At 40.5% G+C, this 20,004-nt stretch overlaps 1 protein-coding gene across 1 annotated transcript in view; it reads right to left on the bottom strand.

Annotated features, from left to right (window-relative positions):
- The window catches only part of Ahcyl2 (adenosylhomocysteinase like 2), a 230,070-nt gene extending 214,396 nt beyond the window's left edge, over positions 1-15,674 (bottom strand). Inside the window, exon 1 of the mRNA XM_004642772.2 lies at positions 15,260-15,674. Coding sequence (XP_004642829.1) covers positions 15,260-15,622 — 363 coding nt within the window. The 5' untranslated portion in view covers positions 15,623-15,674. The remainder of the gene's footprint in view (positions 1-15,259) is intronic.
- Between the last annotated feature and the right edge of the window lie 4,330 nt (positions 15,675-20,004).

Genomic DNA, 20,004 nt, shown 5'->3' with positions numbered 1-20,004 from the left:
ACTGTATCTTTGACTTACAATTTATTTAAAAGACATTGTATGATATCTTCTCCTAGTATTAGAAACTTTAAAAAGTATATTTCGATTTTCTGTTGACTTAAAAAAAAAAACAGAGGTTTGTACCTATGTTATTTGCTCATTATTTCTTGCCTATATCTTGTAATATGAGAAACTACTTTGGCAATAATAATACACAATGTACTAACCATTAAAAGAAAAGAAAAGAAACAGAAAAAAGAAAAAAATTATGGGTTTGGGTGTAGTTCAATAGAAGAATAAACACTTAGCATGTACAAGGACCTACGTTCAAGCTTTTTTTTTTTTTTTTGCGGAACCGGGGATTGAACTCAGATCCTTGCATTTGCCAGTCAAGTGCTTATCCTATTGAGCCATCTCCCTGGCCCCTCTACGTTCAATCTTTACTACTCAAAATCCTTTCAAAAGTAAAATTTTGCAAAATGATAACATCTGTTAAATTGGACAGTATGTACCATGCTCTCAGTATTCTTCTAAGTATGAAAATAAACACATTAAACATACTTCACCAAATGAGAACATATATGAACACCAAGCAGCAAGAGAAAAATATTTCTTTTAGGAATGTGTATTTGTAAAACTATTCTAATACCTCTGATGTCTAACTTCCTAAGTGTGATAGAAACCTTCAAGTATTTATGCACAGAAACATGCTCACAAGATGCTGCCAGAGACACTAAAATTTGCCGATGTAGCTACCAGTAATCTATCAACCAATTCACAAATGTGCCATCTGTTACATCAGGATAGTTTTTTTAAAAAACCTTTTAGTTTATAACTAAAAAATCTCAAGTCATTCTTAAGTTTCATCATAACTACATAAATCTATCATGAAGGACCCAAAAGTTTTTTTAAAAATTACCCTTTCTGCCTTTAACATTATCTTTCTCCACATTCCTTAGTCACACACACCCATAGACTCTAAAAGTTTCCCCACCTGCGTACAATGTGTATTGGATTCTGGGGAGATTTATGTGACTCAGATAGCACCATGGGAGTGTGCTAATTAGCACCAAAAGAAATTGAACACAGAACTCTGTTTAACCAGCAGTCAAGGACGCAAGCTCCTGAGAGAATATGACTTCCTATCCAAGCATGATGAGTACATCAAACTGTAAATGATGCTCAGGAACAAGAAGTTCTAGAAATAGGAATTGAAATAAAATTAGATTTGTAACATTCATTGTTCTACAGAACAAGTGGCAGCCCTTCTGGTTTTGTTTCATTTTCTGGATCAACTAAAAATACCTTGCCAAGCAGAGTGGAACCTACCTGTAATCCCCACACTTGGGAAGCTGAGACAGAAGGATCACCTTGAATTCAAAGACAGCCTGCGCTACATAGTAAATTAAAAGCTAGCCTGGCTGGGGAAGATAGTTCAGTAGCAAAGGCACTTACCTGGCAAGCGCAAGGTCCTGGGTTCAATCCCTGGTACCAAAAAAAGCTAGCCTGAAATACATAGCAAGTCCTGTCTCAAACAACAAAAAAAGTAAATAAATAAAAAAGCTTAGAGCCAGGCATGAAGACATGAGCCTATAATTCCAGCTATTCAGAGGCTGAAGCAGGAGAATCACAAGTTCAAAGGTTCCTCTCCCTATAGCTGTGAGGGTCCTAGTGTGTAAGAAGGCACTGGAGGGCTGATGAGATAGCTCAGCCGACTAAAGCACCTGCTAAGGCAAGCTTAGGCAAAAACAGGGACAGTGGTTCCATCCCAGCACCACATGCACCCCCAGGGTGGGCTGAGCGGGCCACAGAGTCCAGGCGGTAGCGGTGTACACATGTAATCCCAGTGCTGGGGAAGCTGAAAACAGGAGGATCACTATGAGTCCAAGCTGCATAGTGAGACCCTGTAACAATCAAATACATTTAACAAAAAGAAAGGAACTGGATACACAATTCTTTGGGAGTTCTGTTGTATACATGTATACAGGAAGTCTCTAAATATAGACAGTCTTTGTATTTTTAAATTTTATTTATTTATTTAGAGTGTGTGTGTGTGTGTGTGTGTGTGTGTGTGTGGCCAGCTCAGCCCACCAGGGGGCAGGGCTGGCTGGCATGTGGTGCTGGGGGGATTGAACCGCGGTCCCTGTGCTTTGTTTAGCTTAGCTTGTTCTAAATAGGTGCTTTAGACCACTGAGCCATCTCACCAGCCCCAGTCTTTGTATTTTTGTGAACCTATGAAGTCTCAAGTATTTGTGCTTGCCTGTATTTTTTGTCTTCAAAGTGTTTTATAAGCCTTAAATTTTATAATTTTCCACAAAACCATCTAACAGTTTTCTTGCCTCTCTGCTTGTAAGTTTCATAAAACAGAGACATGACATGAGAACAAATGGTTCTGATGGGTACACACTGGTACAGAACCAGACTGGCATGAGATCACTCATCTAACAAGCTATCTCAGTAACAATGCTCCTGAGATTGAGTAATAAGATTTAATCTGAGCAAGGATCTAAATAATTCCAAATTTAATATTTTTCCTCTGATGATAAGTAGACCTTGCACATAGACTCTCCAGAATGTCCTGACTTACATATATATCCAATAGGCTTGATATCTGACCATAAAATAAATGTTACCATTTTGTTTTTAACATGAATCTCCCATGAGGTAAAAGATTTGTTTTTCTTTTTTCTTTTTCTTTTTCATTTTCTTTTTTTTTTTTTTTTTTTTACCAGGGATTGAACTCAGGCCCTTGTGCTTGCCAGGGAAGCGCTTATTCTACTAAGCCATCTCCCCGGCCCGAGGTAAAAGATTTCTGAATGTACTATATATGTTAATTTCTGGATTCTTGAATCTGGAACAAGGAAACTTGAGAAGGACTCTGCTGCACTGTGAAAACACTTGGGTGAACAACCTATTTGTGTTTCTAAGATGATACACCTCAATTTCAATGCTAACCTCTTCAAACTACAATTCTTTGCTTTCAGTATTGCTCACAACAAACTAGATTATGTTTTTCCGTATCTGCATTCTTCACCCCTCCTTGAAAGCAAGAATGGTATCCTGCTCACTGAATAACTCTAGCATTTAGTGTTTGGCACACAACAAAAGGATTCAGCACAAAAGAAGCTCACAATGTATTAAGGAAAATTATTAGACAAGTACCCAGAAAAAGTAAAATTACTTCTCTAATACTGCCTAGTGTAGCCCCTAAAAAGGACATAGCATGATATCAATCATCTTTTCTCCCTTACAAAAATAAAGGACATGAATTAATGTAGTAAAACTTCTTAAACCCAGTCTAGGATGGTAGTGCTGTTGATTCAGGAGGATTACCATGAGTTTGAGGGCAGCCTGAACTACATAGCAAGGCCCTGTCTCAAAAAAACAAAAACAAATCTGATTCCCTTTTTGTCCCCCAAAGCAGAATACCCCAAGATTTGATTGATTAAGTATATCCAACAATGTTTATTGAAGAATGTTTATTTACCTTCTTGGAAAAGAACTCCCTCTTTAGTCTGGAGCAATAATGTCAACTTTGAAAGGTAGATAGATGCACACACTATTACCTAACCAGGATAAAAATTTTTCTTCCTTCACCCACACTATACATACTCAACTCCTGACAATGCCAAAACAAAAAATATGCCTGGCATACACCTGTACTCCCAGCACTCAGGGGTGACTGAGATAGGAGGATCACCACAAACTCAGATCCAGTCCGGACTAAATAAAGACCCTATCTAAAAAAAAATAAATAAAATAAATAAAAAGTCATTTTGGAAAAGGACCACGGGGTATTATATTCCAAGTTGGTAGATCTGCAGATGAGATTCTCAGAAACTATTGTTGCACAAGGATTTCTATTTGAGATGCTACTAAGACTTCAACTTCTATCAAAACATAAACTATATTCATTAAATAATAAAAGTTTGAGCCAGGCGTGGTGTTGTATGCCTATAATCCCAGCACTTGAGAGGCTGAGGCAGAAGGATCACTGCAAGTTCAAGACCAGCCTGGGCTAAAAAGTGACCTGATGGCTGGCTTGAACTGTCTAGCGAGACTCTGTCTCAAAAAATAATGAAAATAAATAAATAAGTTTGTTAAAATTACAAATATTGTATGTACAACTCATTACGGTATAATCATTAAGTTAGTAGTTATTAGTGCAATTTTTGTATCTTTTTTTAAGTATCATCCTTGAGTTAATAAAGAAGCATACTCTTCAAATGTTACTCATACATGTACAGCTAAAAGAAAAAAAACAAGTAAGAAGGATAATTTATCTTATTTATTTATTTTTGTTTTTTTGGGGAGAGACAAGGTCTTACTATGCAGCTCAGGCTGTTCTTGAACTCCAAACAATCCTTCTGCCTCAGGGTCCCAAATATTAGGATTACAGGCATATGCCACCACACCCAGCCCAAGAAGGACAATTTTATTTATTTATTTATTTATTTATTTAGAAGGACAATTTAAGTGAAAAGAAACAATCAGAACAAACCAGAAAAAGGTATATGATTACATTTTATTTGGGGGCCAACAGAGCTGTCTTGTATTACAAATAGTCCCTATCTTACATTACAAACAAAAATAAGTTCTAAGTGGATAGAAAACCAAAATACAAAAAATACAATCACAAAAATAGATGAAAATGTAAAATTTGTTTAAGAACTCAGAGGTAGGAGAGGCCATCTAAAACATGAAGGTTTCAAGCCCAACAGGAACAAACAGGTTAATCTGGCTACATAAAAACTCTAAAGATCATACAGTTACAATAAGAAAAAGAATAGGAAAAATATTTGCAACATACATGAAGAATTAATGTCCATGGATAGAGATGTAGCTCAGTGGCACAGCACCTCCCTGGCAAGCACAAAGTGCTGAGTTCAATTCCCAGTACCACAAAAAAAAAAAAAGAATTAATTTCCAGAACAGTTAAAGAAGTCCTACAAACCAACATGAAAAAGACAAATCACTAGAGATATTTATTTATTTATTTATTTATTGGCAGAACCGTAGAAAGAGATTTTTAACCGTTCTGTTCACTGCCATGTCCTTAGGACTTGGTACCTAGTAGTCAGTTGATGAGTAACTGTTAATGGATATGAGCAATTATGAGATAAAGGCTATAAACTGCCAACAAAGACATGAAAATATTCTCAGTCTCATAAGCAGGAGAATGCAATTTAAAAAAAAAAAATGCTGCCCATCAAAGATATAAAAATATAGCCAGGGTAATGCACAGACCTGTAATCCCAGCACTGAGAGGTGCTAAATCAGGATTGCAAGCCCAGCCTGGACAATTTAGTAATCTAAGAACATAAAAATGAAAAATTTGCCTGGGGATGTAGCTCAGTGTGAAGCACTGGGCTCAATCTCAAGTACCAACAATAACAATAACAATAACAATAACTAATATCCACTATTGGTAAAGGTATAGGGAAAGTGCCATCTTTTTTTTTTTTTTTTTTTTTGCAGGTACTGGAGATTGAACTCAGGATCTTGAGTTTGCCAGGCAAGAACTTTCTACTGAGCTACCTCCCCAGCCCTGTGCCATCCTGTAGATACCTCATATGTAAAATGGTGCCACATTTTTGGAAGCTACATAGTCTTATGTATTAAATTTAAAATATGAGCGTTTGCCTGGCAAGCACAGGGTCCTGAGTTCAATCCCTGGTACCACAAAAAAAAAAAAAAAATTAAAGTATGGGTCTCTTTCAAACCCTCCCCCCCCCAATTTTTTTTTTTTTGGGCAGAATTGGGGATTGAACTCAGACCCTTGCACTTGCTAGGGAAGTACTTACTCCACTGAGCCATCTCCCCAGAGATTTTTTTTTTTTTTTGTAATGATCTACAAAGTTTCACTATGTAGATCAGACTCAGTGATCCGCCTGTGTACAGCCTCCCAAAAAGCTGGGATTACAGGCTCATGCCACACACCCAGTCTCAATCGCTGTCTCAACGTGCACCGGTGGGTGGGGCCATAATGGCTTGTGGTGCCCAGATCGAATCCCAGCCACAGCACCTGCCTAAGCAGGCCTTTTAATCCGCTGAACTATTTGGCCAGCCGCTTAAAATTCTTCTACATATCCTGCAAAACTAATTCTGCCTGAATGCAACAAGAATGCAGATAGGTACTATTGCACTGTTTATCACAAAAGAGAAAGTATATCATAAAACAATGCTTTTAAAGGTGGCAGGAGAATGCAATTAAATTCGAACCGCTGGAGTTGTCGCCTCCTTGAAGGCCGCGCCGGATCTACATTCAGACTAGAACAACCATACGGGCCCTTTCTTAGAAGGCTTAAAGGTGCCTATAGGGCTCGGTGACCACAGCTTGCAGAAACTTCTCCCTGGGTGCTCCAGGATTGTCCCATATGAGGCTCACCCTGCCACCTCCCAAAGTGGTTGATTGTTGGAATAAGAAGAGGGCAATGTTCGTAATATATGACAACATCAGGATTCTAGACATTGAAAAACACCCCAAAGACCTGATCACAGGCCTCATATGGCTTTGAGGCAGGAAGGGAAATGAACTGCAGTGATGTATATGAAAAAAGAGAATGGTTGGAAATAGAATGCTCATTAATGACTTGCACAACCTTAAAAAACATATCAGCTATCTCTACAAACACTTTAATCTTCATGTGAAGTACCAGTAGAAGAAAAATGTGGGATCTGTAGAAGAGACAGCATGCCTAGAGATAGTGACAGGACTTTCCCTGAGGAAAGGGTTTTGTATGCTAATAAAATGGAGCTTTGGGGTCTTAAAAAAAAATGCTTTAATAAATAAATTTTGGAAATCAGTACACATTTAAAAAGAATGAGACAGATACGTATGTATTAACATACGTTATTATAAAACTATAACTTTCTTTATATATAAATATGACTTAAAGTCATAGAAAAAGTCTAAACCGGGCACGATGGTACACACCTGTAACCTGCAGGTACAGGTAGATGGTTAGGTTCAACCAATGTGTAACTTGAGTTCTACAAGCCACAAAGCCAATACTAACTGAAGTAAACAGAAAAACCACTTACAGAAAGGACATGATGGGGTAGTTTTCAAGGTAGAAAACATACTTTAGGGGGCCTGCCCCTTAGCTCAGTTCTTTAAGTGGCTGCTTCAACAAAGCAGTCAGGCTCAGGTTGCTGTGGTTCGATCCCCACAACACAAGACAGCCAGTCATGCCTTGAAGGCATTCGGCGCAAAAAAAAAAAAACAAAAAAAAAACATACTTTATCCAGTAGAAAAGTATGAAGACGAAATATAGGAAGTAAAGCCATGCTGTTATGTTGAGCTGTGGGGGACTCAGGTCAATAATTTCTGACATTGCCAGTTAAACAGAAGACCAAATGCTATTATGGGCTACTGAGCTCTTTTAGAATATTTTGCTGAGTTTACACACCTATAATATTCAATAACGGAACTTAGAAAAAATGGTGTATACCAATGAATGTCCATTTTGTATCTGTGTATTCAAAGTGGTTAGGATAGATATATAGTTGCATTCTCTTAATGAATAGAATGATTTGTTCTAATAGTGTTTGTAAATAGGATATCAAGTCCGCATCTTGTACAGCAATTAACCACTAAGAAGAATATATGCAGTGTGTTATTTGTTGAAACTGTACTTCTGATTTGATTTGAAACTGTCTCATTGCTATCTGTTTATCAATAAAATTTTGAAAAAAAAAAAAAGAAAACATACTTTAGGGATACACAGCTAAAACTCCACCCCAAATTACAGAAATGGTTTGGCAAAGAGATGCTGTGGCTTGGTTTGTACCATTACGGTTCTGGCTATCAGGATGCTAAAAATAACACATTGCTTCTGTCACGCCTACGGCTTAATCTTGTTGTAAGAGGCTAATACATGAGGGATAGGATGGTAATGGAGGGAGATAATATAAAGAATATAGTAGAAGAGTTTGGGGGACTGAGTCAACTGAAAAGTTAAATTGAATAATAAATGAATTGAGGATTAGGAAAATAAGGGATGATTGGATGTCAAGTAGTAACTAAAATAAACAGGATGTGAGGCATGGTAGCTTAGGCCTCCTCATAAAAGAGGGCAGATCCTGAGTTCTTAAAGGTGACACAGCGATCTTAGCACAAGCTTAAACAGACTTCACATGGGAGTTTGGTCAGCTCAGTAGAGGGCTGACAGTGTGACAAAGCCTCCCACTGTTGCTATGGGCAATGTTCCATCTCACTGATCCCAAAGGCATCAGAGACTGGCAATACCTTGGGCAAGTTAATTACTCTCTTTTTTTTTTTTGTGGAACCAGGGATTGAATTCAGGCCCTTGCGCTTGCCAAGGAAGCGCTTATTCCACTGAGCTATCTCCCTGGCCCTTAATTACTTCTCTTTAAGCCTGCGTTTTCTCATCTGTAAAATAAAGACAATGCTACTCATGTGATAAAGTTGTTAGAGGATTAACAGATGAGATACATGTCTGGCACAAGATAAGTGGTTCTAACTGGTACCATTATAAGGATCACCAAAGCCAAGAGAACAGCTTCCAAGAACAGGCAATCAACACTGCGTGACCAAAAAAGGGTCATGGTGAATACCTGCAGGAGAAGCTAAGTTTATACCACTTTTGGTATCTGGTATGCAACATACAAAAAGTCTTTAAGGTCTTCTATAGTCTGAAGAACTCAACTAGAAACTCCAGTATAGTCTTGTTTAATATAGGTTCTCAAAAAAATAAATTAATAATAATAATAATAATATAGGTTCTCAGCCAAAAACCAGGTATCACAAACTGATGTATTTCTACTGATAGATCCTGAGAGGGGGGTATTGCCAGCTATCAATTAGAGTGTCCCAGAAAGAATATGGTTGGCTGAATTCTTTCAGAATATAGCTGTGGAAGAGTGTCTGAACATGATAAAGTGATAGAATCTGGTTATTTAACTTAATTGAAATAATTTTATACATATAAACTTAAGGAATAAACTTTCTCCTTTGTTCTGTTCTCACCAATCTCTGGCCATAAAAAAAAAAAAAAAAATCACAGAAATCTGATCAGCTTGCTAAACCTCTTATTGGGCAAATGAATTTTAGATTCTCTGTGTCTACACCTGAACACAATGGCAGGGTTGGAGGATCTGGAGACCTGCCAAGACCTCTTCCCATCTACCTCAGTTGTATCTCTGAATATTTTCTTTCTTTTTTCTGCTTTTTTGTTTGTTTCTGTCATTTCAGACAAGGTCTCACTATGTAGTTTACACTAATCTTGAACTCACTATATAGCCTAGGCTGGCCTCAACTTTAAGTGATTCTCCTGCCTCTGCTTCCTGAAAGCTGGGATTATAGGCAGGTGCCCCTCTGAACATTTATATAAGATCTACCATGAAAGAAACAACATATTCTTTATGAACTCAATAAAGAGTCTAAACAAAGATTATAACAAATCTCTTTTTTCTTCTCTGGTTGTGAGGAAGGGGACCATTTTTAAGGGAATTATATGATAAACTCACCCTCTTTTTCTATAAACAATTCATTTAACTAACTGTAGACTCTAAAGATCTAAGTGTCTTCCTCAAAATATCAAACTATCACTTAACTATAGCTTCAGCCCAGAGCAATCTCTTAAAACTGAGAGTGTGCTGACACAGGCCTGAAATCCCAGCAATCAGGAGGCTAAAGCAGGACCTCCCAAGAGTTCAAGGCCAGTCCAGGGTACATAGTGAGTTCAAGGTCAGCCTAAATAACACATACCCTACTTGAGAAGACAAAGACACTAGTTTTTTTTTGTATCAGAAATCAAACTCAGGACCTCATGCTTGCCAGGCAAACAAAATACTCTTAAGGGCCAGGGAGTTGGCTCAGTGGCATAAGTACCTTCCTGGCAAGCACAAGGTCCTGAGTTCAATCCCCAGTGCCAAAAAAATATTAAAAACCTCTGAATATTTAATCTTTCCCAAATTCAAAGAGAACAGAATTCACACATTATACAAAATAAGGACCGCTTTCCCAGAAAATTCAAAAATGTCCACAAAGAAATATGGTTAAGATCTGTAACTAACTCAGTTAATAAAAACAAACTGCTTATTTTATAGTAACAAAAAAAACTTCAGAAAAAATAACATAAGATTTAAAAGGTTCAGTCCTAGATTTGGGGCAAAGAAATATTTGAATTAAAAAGCTACAAAAGCCAGGCCTGGTGGAACATGCCCGTAACCCCCGCACTTGGGAGGCTGAGGCAGGAGTATTTCAAGTTCTAGACCAGCCTGAGCTACAAAGTGAGACCAAGACCAGCCTGAACTAAATAGCAAGACCCTGTCTTACACACACACGCACATACACGTGAAGAAGAAAAAAAAGCTACAAAATTTGGTTTTTGGTATCAAATGAATTAGGATTCTGTTAACTCCATCATATTACTGAGTAACCTTGAGTAAAATTCCTTTTTTTTTTCCTCCATTCCTGTTTCCTCAATAAAGCAAGAACATTAACTTTAAAGGCTCATAAAGGAATTAAATAAACTAGTATATATAAACCTCTAAGCACAATGTCTGGTACACAGCAGTATGCCAATTTTCAACAGGCTGAATCAGATTGATTCAGAGAGAATGTGAGATTCAAGGAAAGAGACAAATAGCTGAACAGGAAATAATATATTCCTCAGTTATTCAACCTATTAACTTTAAAAATGTGAACAAAATCGAACAAATTTCTCAAATTACTAAAGTAAAAAAAATGGTAGACTATATATGTAAAAGTATTCTTCCATTCTTCTTATATAATTCTTTGAAGTTCCATGTTCATACCATTTCCTCCTAAAGTCCTAACTCAGATTCTCCTTATTTTGGTCCTCTGATGACCTTTTCCTTAGCCAGACACACACATTTTTAGGTTCAGTTACTATTCTAAAGACTTCTGAGAAATGACCAGAAGCCAGAGATCAGAGAGAATCCACGTTGTACAAAAGAACATGGGCGGGCTGGTGAGATGGCTCAGTGGTCTAAAGCACCTACTTAGAACAAGCTAAGCTAAGCAAAACTCAGGGACCGCAGTTCAACCCCCAGCACCACATGCCAGCCAGCCCCGCCCCCTGGTGGGCTGAGCTGGCCACACACACACACACACACACACACACACACACACATATAAATAAATTAAAAAAAAATTAAAAAACAAAAGAACATGGTCAATGGAAACAGGTTTAAGTCTTACCACTACCACTTTCTAGACATACAACTTTGGGCAAGGCACTTAAAATTTCTCTGGACCACATTCCCTCCTCTGTAAAATGGATATAATGCCCCTATACCTCACAGTGTACTCATCAGGATTATAGAAATACCAATGACAATTCTTGGCATATGAAAAGGCCAATTAACGGTAACTAATATTAGGGCAAAACTGCCAACTGCTGTACTGAACATTTTGCCAGGCTGCACAGTTTTAACAGGCAGAAGAGTCATACTGCTCTCACATTCCCATGCTTATATCCAAAACATTCCATTTTGTGATCTATAATTAACCAAATCAAGAGCTTAAACAATTCAGGGCAAGAATGCACTAACATGGTTCAACTCATTCTCTCCCCACAGCAACAAAGCCAGGGCAACATAGGTAGGTATTGTTGCCAAAGTGGAGTCTGTCCAAACATGGTCATTACTGATAATGATGTAAACACAAGTTAGTTGAAGTTCTTGGGCTTACAGCTTTATTGTCAGAAAATTTTAACTTTTCTAAAAGAAATCTTCTGCCTTGTTCTCTGCTGTTTTTTTTTTTTTTTTTTTTGGGGGGGGGGCTGTTACAGGGTCATATCTTGTCTGCATAGGGTCTTACTACGCAGATCAGACTCATAGTGATCCTCCTGTTTTCAGCCTTCCCAGCACTGGGATGACAGGCATGCGACACTATGCCCTGACTCTATGGCCAGCTCAGTGCACCCTGGGGGTGCATGTAGTGCCGGGGATCTAACCACAGTCCCTGTGCACTTGCCTAAGCAGGTGCTTTAGACCACTGAGCTATCTCACTGGCCCCTAACACCAATTTCTAAGAGAACAGGGAAGACATCCTTTCAAATGCTACCATATTCACTGTGGAAGTTATCTCCACTTTTCATAACTTATTTCTAGAGAGTTTTGGTTTGCTGAGTTCACTTAATGTGAACTTATGAAGAACATAATACAGAAATATATCATACTTCCAGTGAAAAGATCTGGCCACCAGAGTACCACAAGTTACAGGATAGAGGCAAGTTCGAAAGATAAAATAAGACTGACAGTAACCTGCACACCCTATGTTCATTCTTATTAACTACTGTACTTGGAAATTACAAAAAGTTTACTTCCCTTTAATGGCTCTGTGCAGAGTAACAGAACTAAGAAAACTGATGACAGATATATGAATGGAATAAGGAAAACTATCAATGGAAATGTGACTCAACATAAATAAGTTTGTACATGACAATTATGAAATAAGTCACCAAGTACATAGCCAAAGGCTATTTCAATCCTAGTGTTCACAGTTCCTCCATAATAAACCAGAAAGGATCCAAAGTCAGAATGATTAAATAGAAAAATCTAAGAATCAGTAAAGGCTCAACAAATCAAAATATCACGCAGTGAGGTGACTTTCCACTTGAGGAAGGAACTGTCTCACGCCCTTCCATTTAGCCAATATAAAGAAAGCTTAAAGATTCTGAAGAGAAAAAAAAGCTCAGCAATGTCTTTACTTACATCATACAGCTATTTCCTTGCCCAGAACTTCACCTGCTTAACTTTCAACACAGAAGTTTTTGTGTGTGTATGCAATTAACACTGTAAGGCAAGCTCAGCCCTGTCTTCTACAGCCTTAAGGTTGCTGAGTAAATATAGAATCATGGAATATACATTTTAATAATGAAAAAGCAGGAAGAAGGTAGTTCACTGTCCAGGAAAATGACCAAGACGCACATCCAGAATTTAGAAAAACAGATTCTGGTGTGCTGGCCTGTACTTTACAACAATCTATTAAACTCTGTATATTTCAGAGGTGGTCATGGTAGCACGTACTTAACCATGATAAGAATAAAAGTCATTGTTCTAAGAGCACAAGGAAAAAATCCTCTCAAGTGCTACCATATTCACTGTGGAAGGGTTTTTTTTTGTTGTTGTTTGTTTGTTTGTTTTGTTTTGGGGAACCAGGGACTGAACTCAGGCCCTTGCGCTTGCCAGGAAAGCGCTTATTCCACTGAGCCATCTCCCTGGCCCCTCACTGTGGAAGTTATCTTCACCTTTCATAACTTATTTCTAGAGATTTTTGGTTTGTTGAGTTCACTTAATGTAAACTTATGAAGAACATAATATAGAAATATACTTCCAATGACAAGATCTGGCCAACAGAGTACCACAAGTTACAGGAAGGAGGCAAGTTCCAAAGATAAAATATGACTGACAGTCACCTGTACAATAATGGTTTTCATTTCTTAAGACCCTACTGGGCCAGGAAGATAGCTCAGTGGAATAAGTGCTTGCCTGGCAAGCACAAGGTCCTGAGTTCAATTCCTGGTACCACCAAAAAAAAAAAAAAAAAAAAAAAAACCCAACCCTACTACATAGGCCAAGTTCAACGGTGTTATAAAATATTTAATACTTAATTTCTAATACTTATTAATCACAATATCCTTATTTTTATTGAAGAGGGATCTGATTTGTAGAATTTAAAATTTACCCAAAAACCAGTTATAATTGGGAGAGAAGGTACTAGGATTCAAACCCAAGTGTCTGTCTCACTATAAACTCCATGCTCTACAAGTAATTTGTTAAACACTTTTACTTTCCAAAGATCTAACCTAAATATATATTTTTGAATTCTGCCTGACTCTTCATTGCAAGAAAAATGTTTGCCCAAAGTTATAAAGCATCTCAAACTAATAAAAAACATACCCTAGGGGCCGGGGAGATGGCTCAGTGGAATAAGCATTTCCCTGGCAAGTGCAAGGGCCTGAGTTCAATCCCCAGTTCCAAAAAAAAAATTCCCTAAATTTCCTAACTCATATCTAGGTACAGTACTTCAGCACCGCAGCCCCTGCTGCCTTTTTTTCTATAATTTCTCCCCGAGTTTCATGTTACTTATGACAAGGACACTATCCTAAGGCATCATTAAATTCCTTAGGTCTTGCCTCTGATACAATTTATCACTGTATTTGTGTAGTTAAAATGAAAGGGTTATCTGCTATCCCTTATTCCTGAGGCAATTACAACAAAATGTTTGACAGGATTCAAGGTTACAATTCAATTGAATCCTATACAGTAAAGTCCATGCAGCCCTCACAAATCCATTTATTGTTGTTCTGATAAAAGAAAGATCATACAGAGCAATTAAATTGTTCTTATTGAAATTAGAACCATAATCCTTTTTTCTATGAGCCACAACTCTGACTTTTCCAATATTAGACTTTTATTTTTTCCCCTGTGCTGATTAGCTTGGGAGTGGACAGCCCGGATAGCCAACATACAAGTGATGAAGAAATGTTCTGACATCCAGGAATACTTGGTGTTCTCGGGCTTCCCCCAAAGCTGTGTATGAAAGAAGCTGACAGCAGGCATGGCCCCACAATGTTCGTTTCCCCAAAAGTACAAGCATTTTTTCACCCTTTCAGGTCACAGTAAATTGAACAAATAAAACATTCTCTTCTAATAATCCTGCTGACCAACAACAGAGTAGGGAGGACAAACTTCTTAAAGAGTGAAGAACCTCTCCATTACCTTTCTACGATCAAAGAAGATGCCAGGGTACCGCAGTAATTGGGAAGGGGACAATATCAGTACTGCTCTGTGGAGTACTTTCTTGCTGCGGCTGGCCACAGAAAGTCATTTGAACAGAAGCAAGGAACCTCGGAGAATTTCAACGAAAGCTTACTCAGAAGAGCAGAAAAGATCTTTCTACCTGTATTGCTCGGTGAAAACCCAAAAGCGGTAAGGTTTTTCTACATGTCGTCGGGGTCTCTTCCCCGGATGGTCCAGAAAACAACACGCGAGTGTGTACTGAGGGGCGGAGGGGACATAGTATTAGACTTCTCTCCTCCCCCTCCTGTTCCGAGGAGCAGGGCAGAGCGCTACCTCCATGTTACCCTAGCGAAGTGACAGTGCCACCTGGAGTGTCCGCGTCCGGCACGGGCTGCCGGGTGGGGGCAGAGCTGAGACCCGGTCGGGGAAAGGGGTCTCTGCTCCTACGATCGGAAAGGAAGGCGTGGAGGGTGGTACCGCCGTGCCGAGAGGATCTGCGGCTCCCCTCCCTCCTCTCCGAGAGTCAGCCCGGCCCCAATACCTTCTTCACTGTGCGCGGCGCCTCGGTGACGGTGCCGTCGGGGCTGACAAGGGCCTCGCCGCCGTCGCGGTGCCGCTGGTGCTGGTGATGTGGGTCGCTCCGCTTCATGGCCGACGCCTGCGGCACCTTGCCGGCGGCAGGGCTGAGAGCCGCGGCGGGGCCCGAGCCCGGGCCGGGGGCCGGGGGCCGCTCGGCGACCGGAGCTGGAGCCTCGGGGTCCCCGCCGCCCGCCGGGGGGGCCATGGCGCCCACAGCCGCCGTGCTCAGTCCCAGCTGCGGCTCCGCCTCGGAAGGGCTCAGGTCCTTCAGCTCCACGTCAGGCACCTTGGCGGCAGCCGCTGCTGACACGACCTGCACCGACATCACCGCTTCCACTGAAACCACCGGCTCAGACTCCAGCTCTGGCTCCGGCTCGGCCCCGCCTCCCACCTCCCTTCCCTCCCCCATTCCCCCACTCCTCCCCTCCATCGCCTCCGCTCCCACCCCCTTCCTCAGCCCGCCAGCTAGCCGGCCACCCCGGTCCCCCACCCGAGCGCGAGGCGCCACGGAACCTGTAGTGCGCTTGCTGCGGGCTGCACGCGGCGCGAAGACCGTGGGACCTCAGGGCCCGACGTGCACTGCGCGCGGGGACGGGCCGTGGGGGCCCCTGGGAATTGTAGTCCCCTTGGCTTTCCTCCGATAAGTGGGCAACTGTGGTCGACAGAGGGCTTCAGGGCCCGCGACTAAGTGGAACGAGTGCGGGAGGGTGATGCGACCTAGAGGAGGAGAAAGACCACGTCTCCACAGGAGTCGTGGCTTCCGGATAGACAACGCCAGAAACTCTAGGGAAAGCGAGGGAGGAGTGACTCTCTCCTGACAGCGCGCATTTCCTCTGTGTGCGCGTCTGCGATCACGTGGGCGGGCAGCCTTTAAAGGAAAAGCGGCGTGTCACGTGAGGAGAATGCCACCTACAGGGTGGAGGGCTTGGGCTTTTTCTCGAAGAACTGCAACCTAAACTAGCTTCCAAACTTCAATGGCTTGCTTTTTAAAAGGGATAATGTAGAGCCAAAGTCAATCCTTAAAGAAGCTCGCACTAGATCAAAATTTCACTGCAGGAGTTAACGTCTTTTGACGTATAAATTCGCTTAGGGAAATAATCAAAAATTCAGATTCATTTGTAGCATACAGAAATGTGAACCGAAGTTCAATAATGACTTCCCTAATCTTTTTTTTTTTTTTTTTTTTTACATTTATTTATTGTGTGTGTGGCCAGCTCAGCCCACCAGGGGGCGGGTCTGGCTGGCATGTGGTGCTGGGGATCGAACCGCGGTCCCTGTGCTTTGCCAAGCTTGTTTCAAGAAGGTGCTTTAGACCACTGAGCCATCTCTCCAGCCCCAACTTCCCTAATCTTACTTTCTTTGTACCATTCTAATTTTTAAATTTGGTATTTGTTTTAGAAGGTGCAAGGTCAAATATGTGAGTGGTAAGTTCTTTAAAAAAAAATTACTTATTTACTTGGTACAGGGTCTTGCTACACAGCTGCGCAGCTCGGACTCGTAATGATCCTCCTGTCTCAGCCTCTCTAGCACTGGAATTATAGGTGTGTGCCACCACACCTAGGTTCAGTGACCAGCACATTTGCGGTGGTGGGATTTGAACCTAGGTGTTTGAGGTTGCCTGGCAGGCGTGTAACCGCTGAGCTATTTCTCCAGCACCAGTAGCTTTATTTTTTAATCACAAAAAGGTATCTGAAACTGATACCAGCGACAGGGGAATGGTTACAATCTTTAAAAGTTATTATAAGAGCTGGCCAGATAGCTCAGCAGACTAAAGTGCCTGGTTAGGCAGAGGCAGGGACCAGGGTTTGTCTCAGCTCCCTTTTTATTTTGAGACAGTGTCTAAGTTGCCAAAACTATCCTCCAACTTGTGATCCTCCTGCCTCAACTTCCTAAGTAGCTGGGATTACAGACATGTGCCCCCATACCCAGCCCGTATTTTTTGTAAATAATAAGGAAAAAATAATAAAAAGACATTAAAATGTAGTTGGCTTTTGACAGATTTTGATATAGGATTTTTGTCTCTCTCCTAGAAAAAAATGAGGCAAAAGGATCTTATACTTTAGCTGTTCAGAGAGTGACAGCTCTGACAATTCAAATGGGCCACTGGACATCCAGCCATTGAAGCCTCTATTTTCCTCCCAAGAGGAGAAAGGGAAAAACCACCTACCTTAAATCTCCTTTCCTATGCTACTACAAACTTGGAAATTTGTTCACCTGGTGGAATTGTTCTACCTGAATGGAGGCTTCTATTTGCTACCTCCAAATGTATGCCTCAATATGTGTTGAAAGGCATCTAATCATTTTTACAGACCCACCAAATCCACCAGACACTAAAGCTCTTAAGCTTTCTCTTCACATTTCTGGCTTTCAGAATTTCCTTCCTGTTAGAAACAAACCAGTGCTTCATCTTCCAGCTGTTGGAGCAAAGAGTAGCAGTTCTATAACTGATTTCCTTCTTCCTCTTAATTCACAAGGAAGCTGCAATACAGCCAGCTGGCATGGCTAGAACCTCATAGGCAGCAGCTGCCTACCTGGACTGCCTCTAGAATTGATTACTGTGGATGAATGAAATCTTAAGAGGGAACATTATAAAACATCAGGAACACTGGGAAGAAATGGATATGCATTCCATATTTATCCCAGTCTGGATCCAAGTGTATGTCGGGTCACACGTCCCCCATTTTCAGCTCCATCCTACTTCTACTTTGTTGCCCAAGGACACAGGTATAGTTGAAGACAAAATTACTGTACTGGAAACATGATCAAATACAAGTTTATGAATTTTTTTTAAATTTTTTATTTGTGTGTGTGTGTGTGTGTGGCCAGCTCAGCCCACCAGGGGACAGGGCTGGCTGGCATGTGGTGCTGGGGGATTGAACCGCGGTCCCTGTGCTTTACTAAGCTTGTTCTAAGTAGGTGCTTTAGACCACTGAGCCATCTCACCAGCCCCAAGTTTATGAAATTTAGACTATAGGACTTTTTCTTTTATCTGGTTATTCAGCTTTCAGAATGGTGGCAAACAGGGTCAAAGCAGCATAAGCACCTGCCTAGCAAGCACAAAGTCCCGAGTTTGAGCTCCGGTACAAAAAAACAAAATAAAAACAAACAAAAACAACAAAACTGTGGCAAACAAAAGTGCATTTTGTATGCAGGATATTGTAAGAACTTCTCTAAGGTATGTCACCAGGGTAAGAGAGAAAACAAAGAAAGCAATCCTGAGAGTTCTCCCAAGGGAATAGGCAAACCAGATCAATCACAGTGGAGACCACACTCCACACAGTTCCACAGAAGTTCTGTGATCCATCAAGCACAGTGCTGTTACCTCAGCCACCAGACAAATGAGGAACATCTCTAACACAAAAGGCAGAGAACAAAAGAGGCAAGCAGAAAAAATAACTTGGAGGAAATGGCAACAGAGCAGTAAGAAGGTGAGACAAGTGGCCGGGGATATGGCCCAATGGTACAGTGCTTGTCCAACATACAACCAGGATTAAATTTCCAGCAACGAAAGAAAAAAGATTAAATTGGAGACTCACAATATTGCATTGATGAAAGAACATATCGTTTCAAGGAGTGAACATTTAGAAAACAAAAAGTACTTTGAGATGAGAGTCTGCTAGTAGAATTTTTAGACAATAAAATTTAAAGTAGGAAAGGTGAATTCATTTTTGCTTATTGTTGAATGATGGCTTGTTTCAGTGTTTTAGTATTTATGTCTAATGTGCATTTTAATGATAGATGTAATATATTGAATAATTTTTGTTTTATAGAAGAGGGGTTTTTTAAGAGTACTGAGGATTGAAACTGCACCTTTGCATTTTTTTTTTTTTTTTTTTTTTGAGGCAAGGTCTACCCCTGTCACTGTATTGCCCAGGCTGGTCTCAAACTTATTGCCTTAGTTACTTTCCTCATTGCTCAGACAAAATACCCAACACTCAAGTTAAAAGAGCAAAAATTTATTTCACCTCACAATTTGTAGAGGTTTCACTATAATCAGCTGGATCCAACGCAGGGTGGTATGACAGAGAGGCATCACAGCGGAGAAACACTTCATGACAGGCAAAAGGCAGTAAGCAACAAGTGACAATGACTCTCTTTCTCTCCCTTATATTTTACCCAGACGGCCCAAAGGGTAGCTCTCACGCCCACTATGGAGGAGCCTTAATCCTAACGCAGCATGATTCAATCCCAGCACCATATCCTTCATTCCAGCACCACACAACTTAGATCCAGCCACCTCCAAAACACCCCCACCTCCCACCGTGGCCGTGTGAGGCTCACAGAGGACACCTAGACCCAGTCCATAACACCATTTTTCTGCCTCAGCCTCAACTGCTCTGGCTACAGGCATGAGCAACCACACCCAGCTGGAAAAAGGCAATCTTTTAGAAATTATTTTTCAAGGACTGGTGAGATGGCTCAGTGGTCTAAAGCACCTACTTAGAACAAGCTTAGGAAAGCACAGGGACCGCAGTTCAATCCCCCAGCACCACATGCCAGCCATCCCCACCCCCTGGTGGACTGAGCTAGCCACACACACACACAAATAAATAAAATAAAATTAAAAAAAAAAGAAATTATTTTTCAAGCTTTCCATATAGTTTTTTCTTTAAATTTCAAAAATAGGGATAGGGTTTTAGCTCAATGGTGGCACTTATAATATGCATAAAGCCCTGGGTTTGATCCTTAATAACGTCATTCATTAAT

The sequence above is a fragment of the Octodon degus genome, unplaced genomic scaffold (assembly GCF_000260255.1).
Source record: "Octodon degus isolate 3935 unplaced genomic scaffold, OctDeg1.0 scaffold00160, whole genome shotgun sequence".
NCBI lineage: Eukaryota > Metazoa > Chordata > Mammalia > Rodentia > Octodontidae > Octodon > Octodon degus.
The sequence above is the reverse complement of the archived record's forward strand: the minus strand, read 5'-3'. Positions and strand labels throughout refer to the sequence as shown.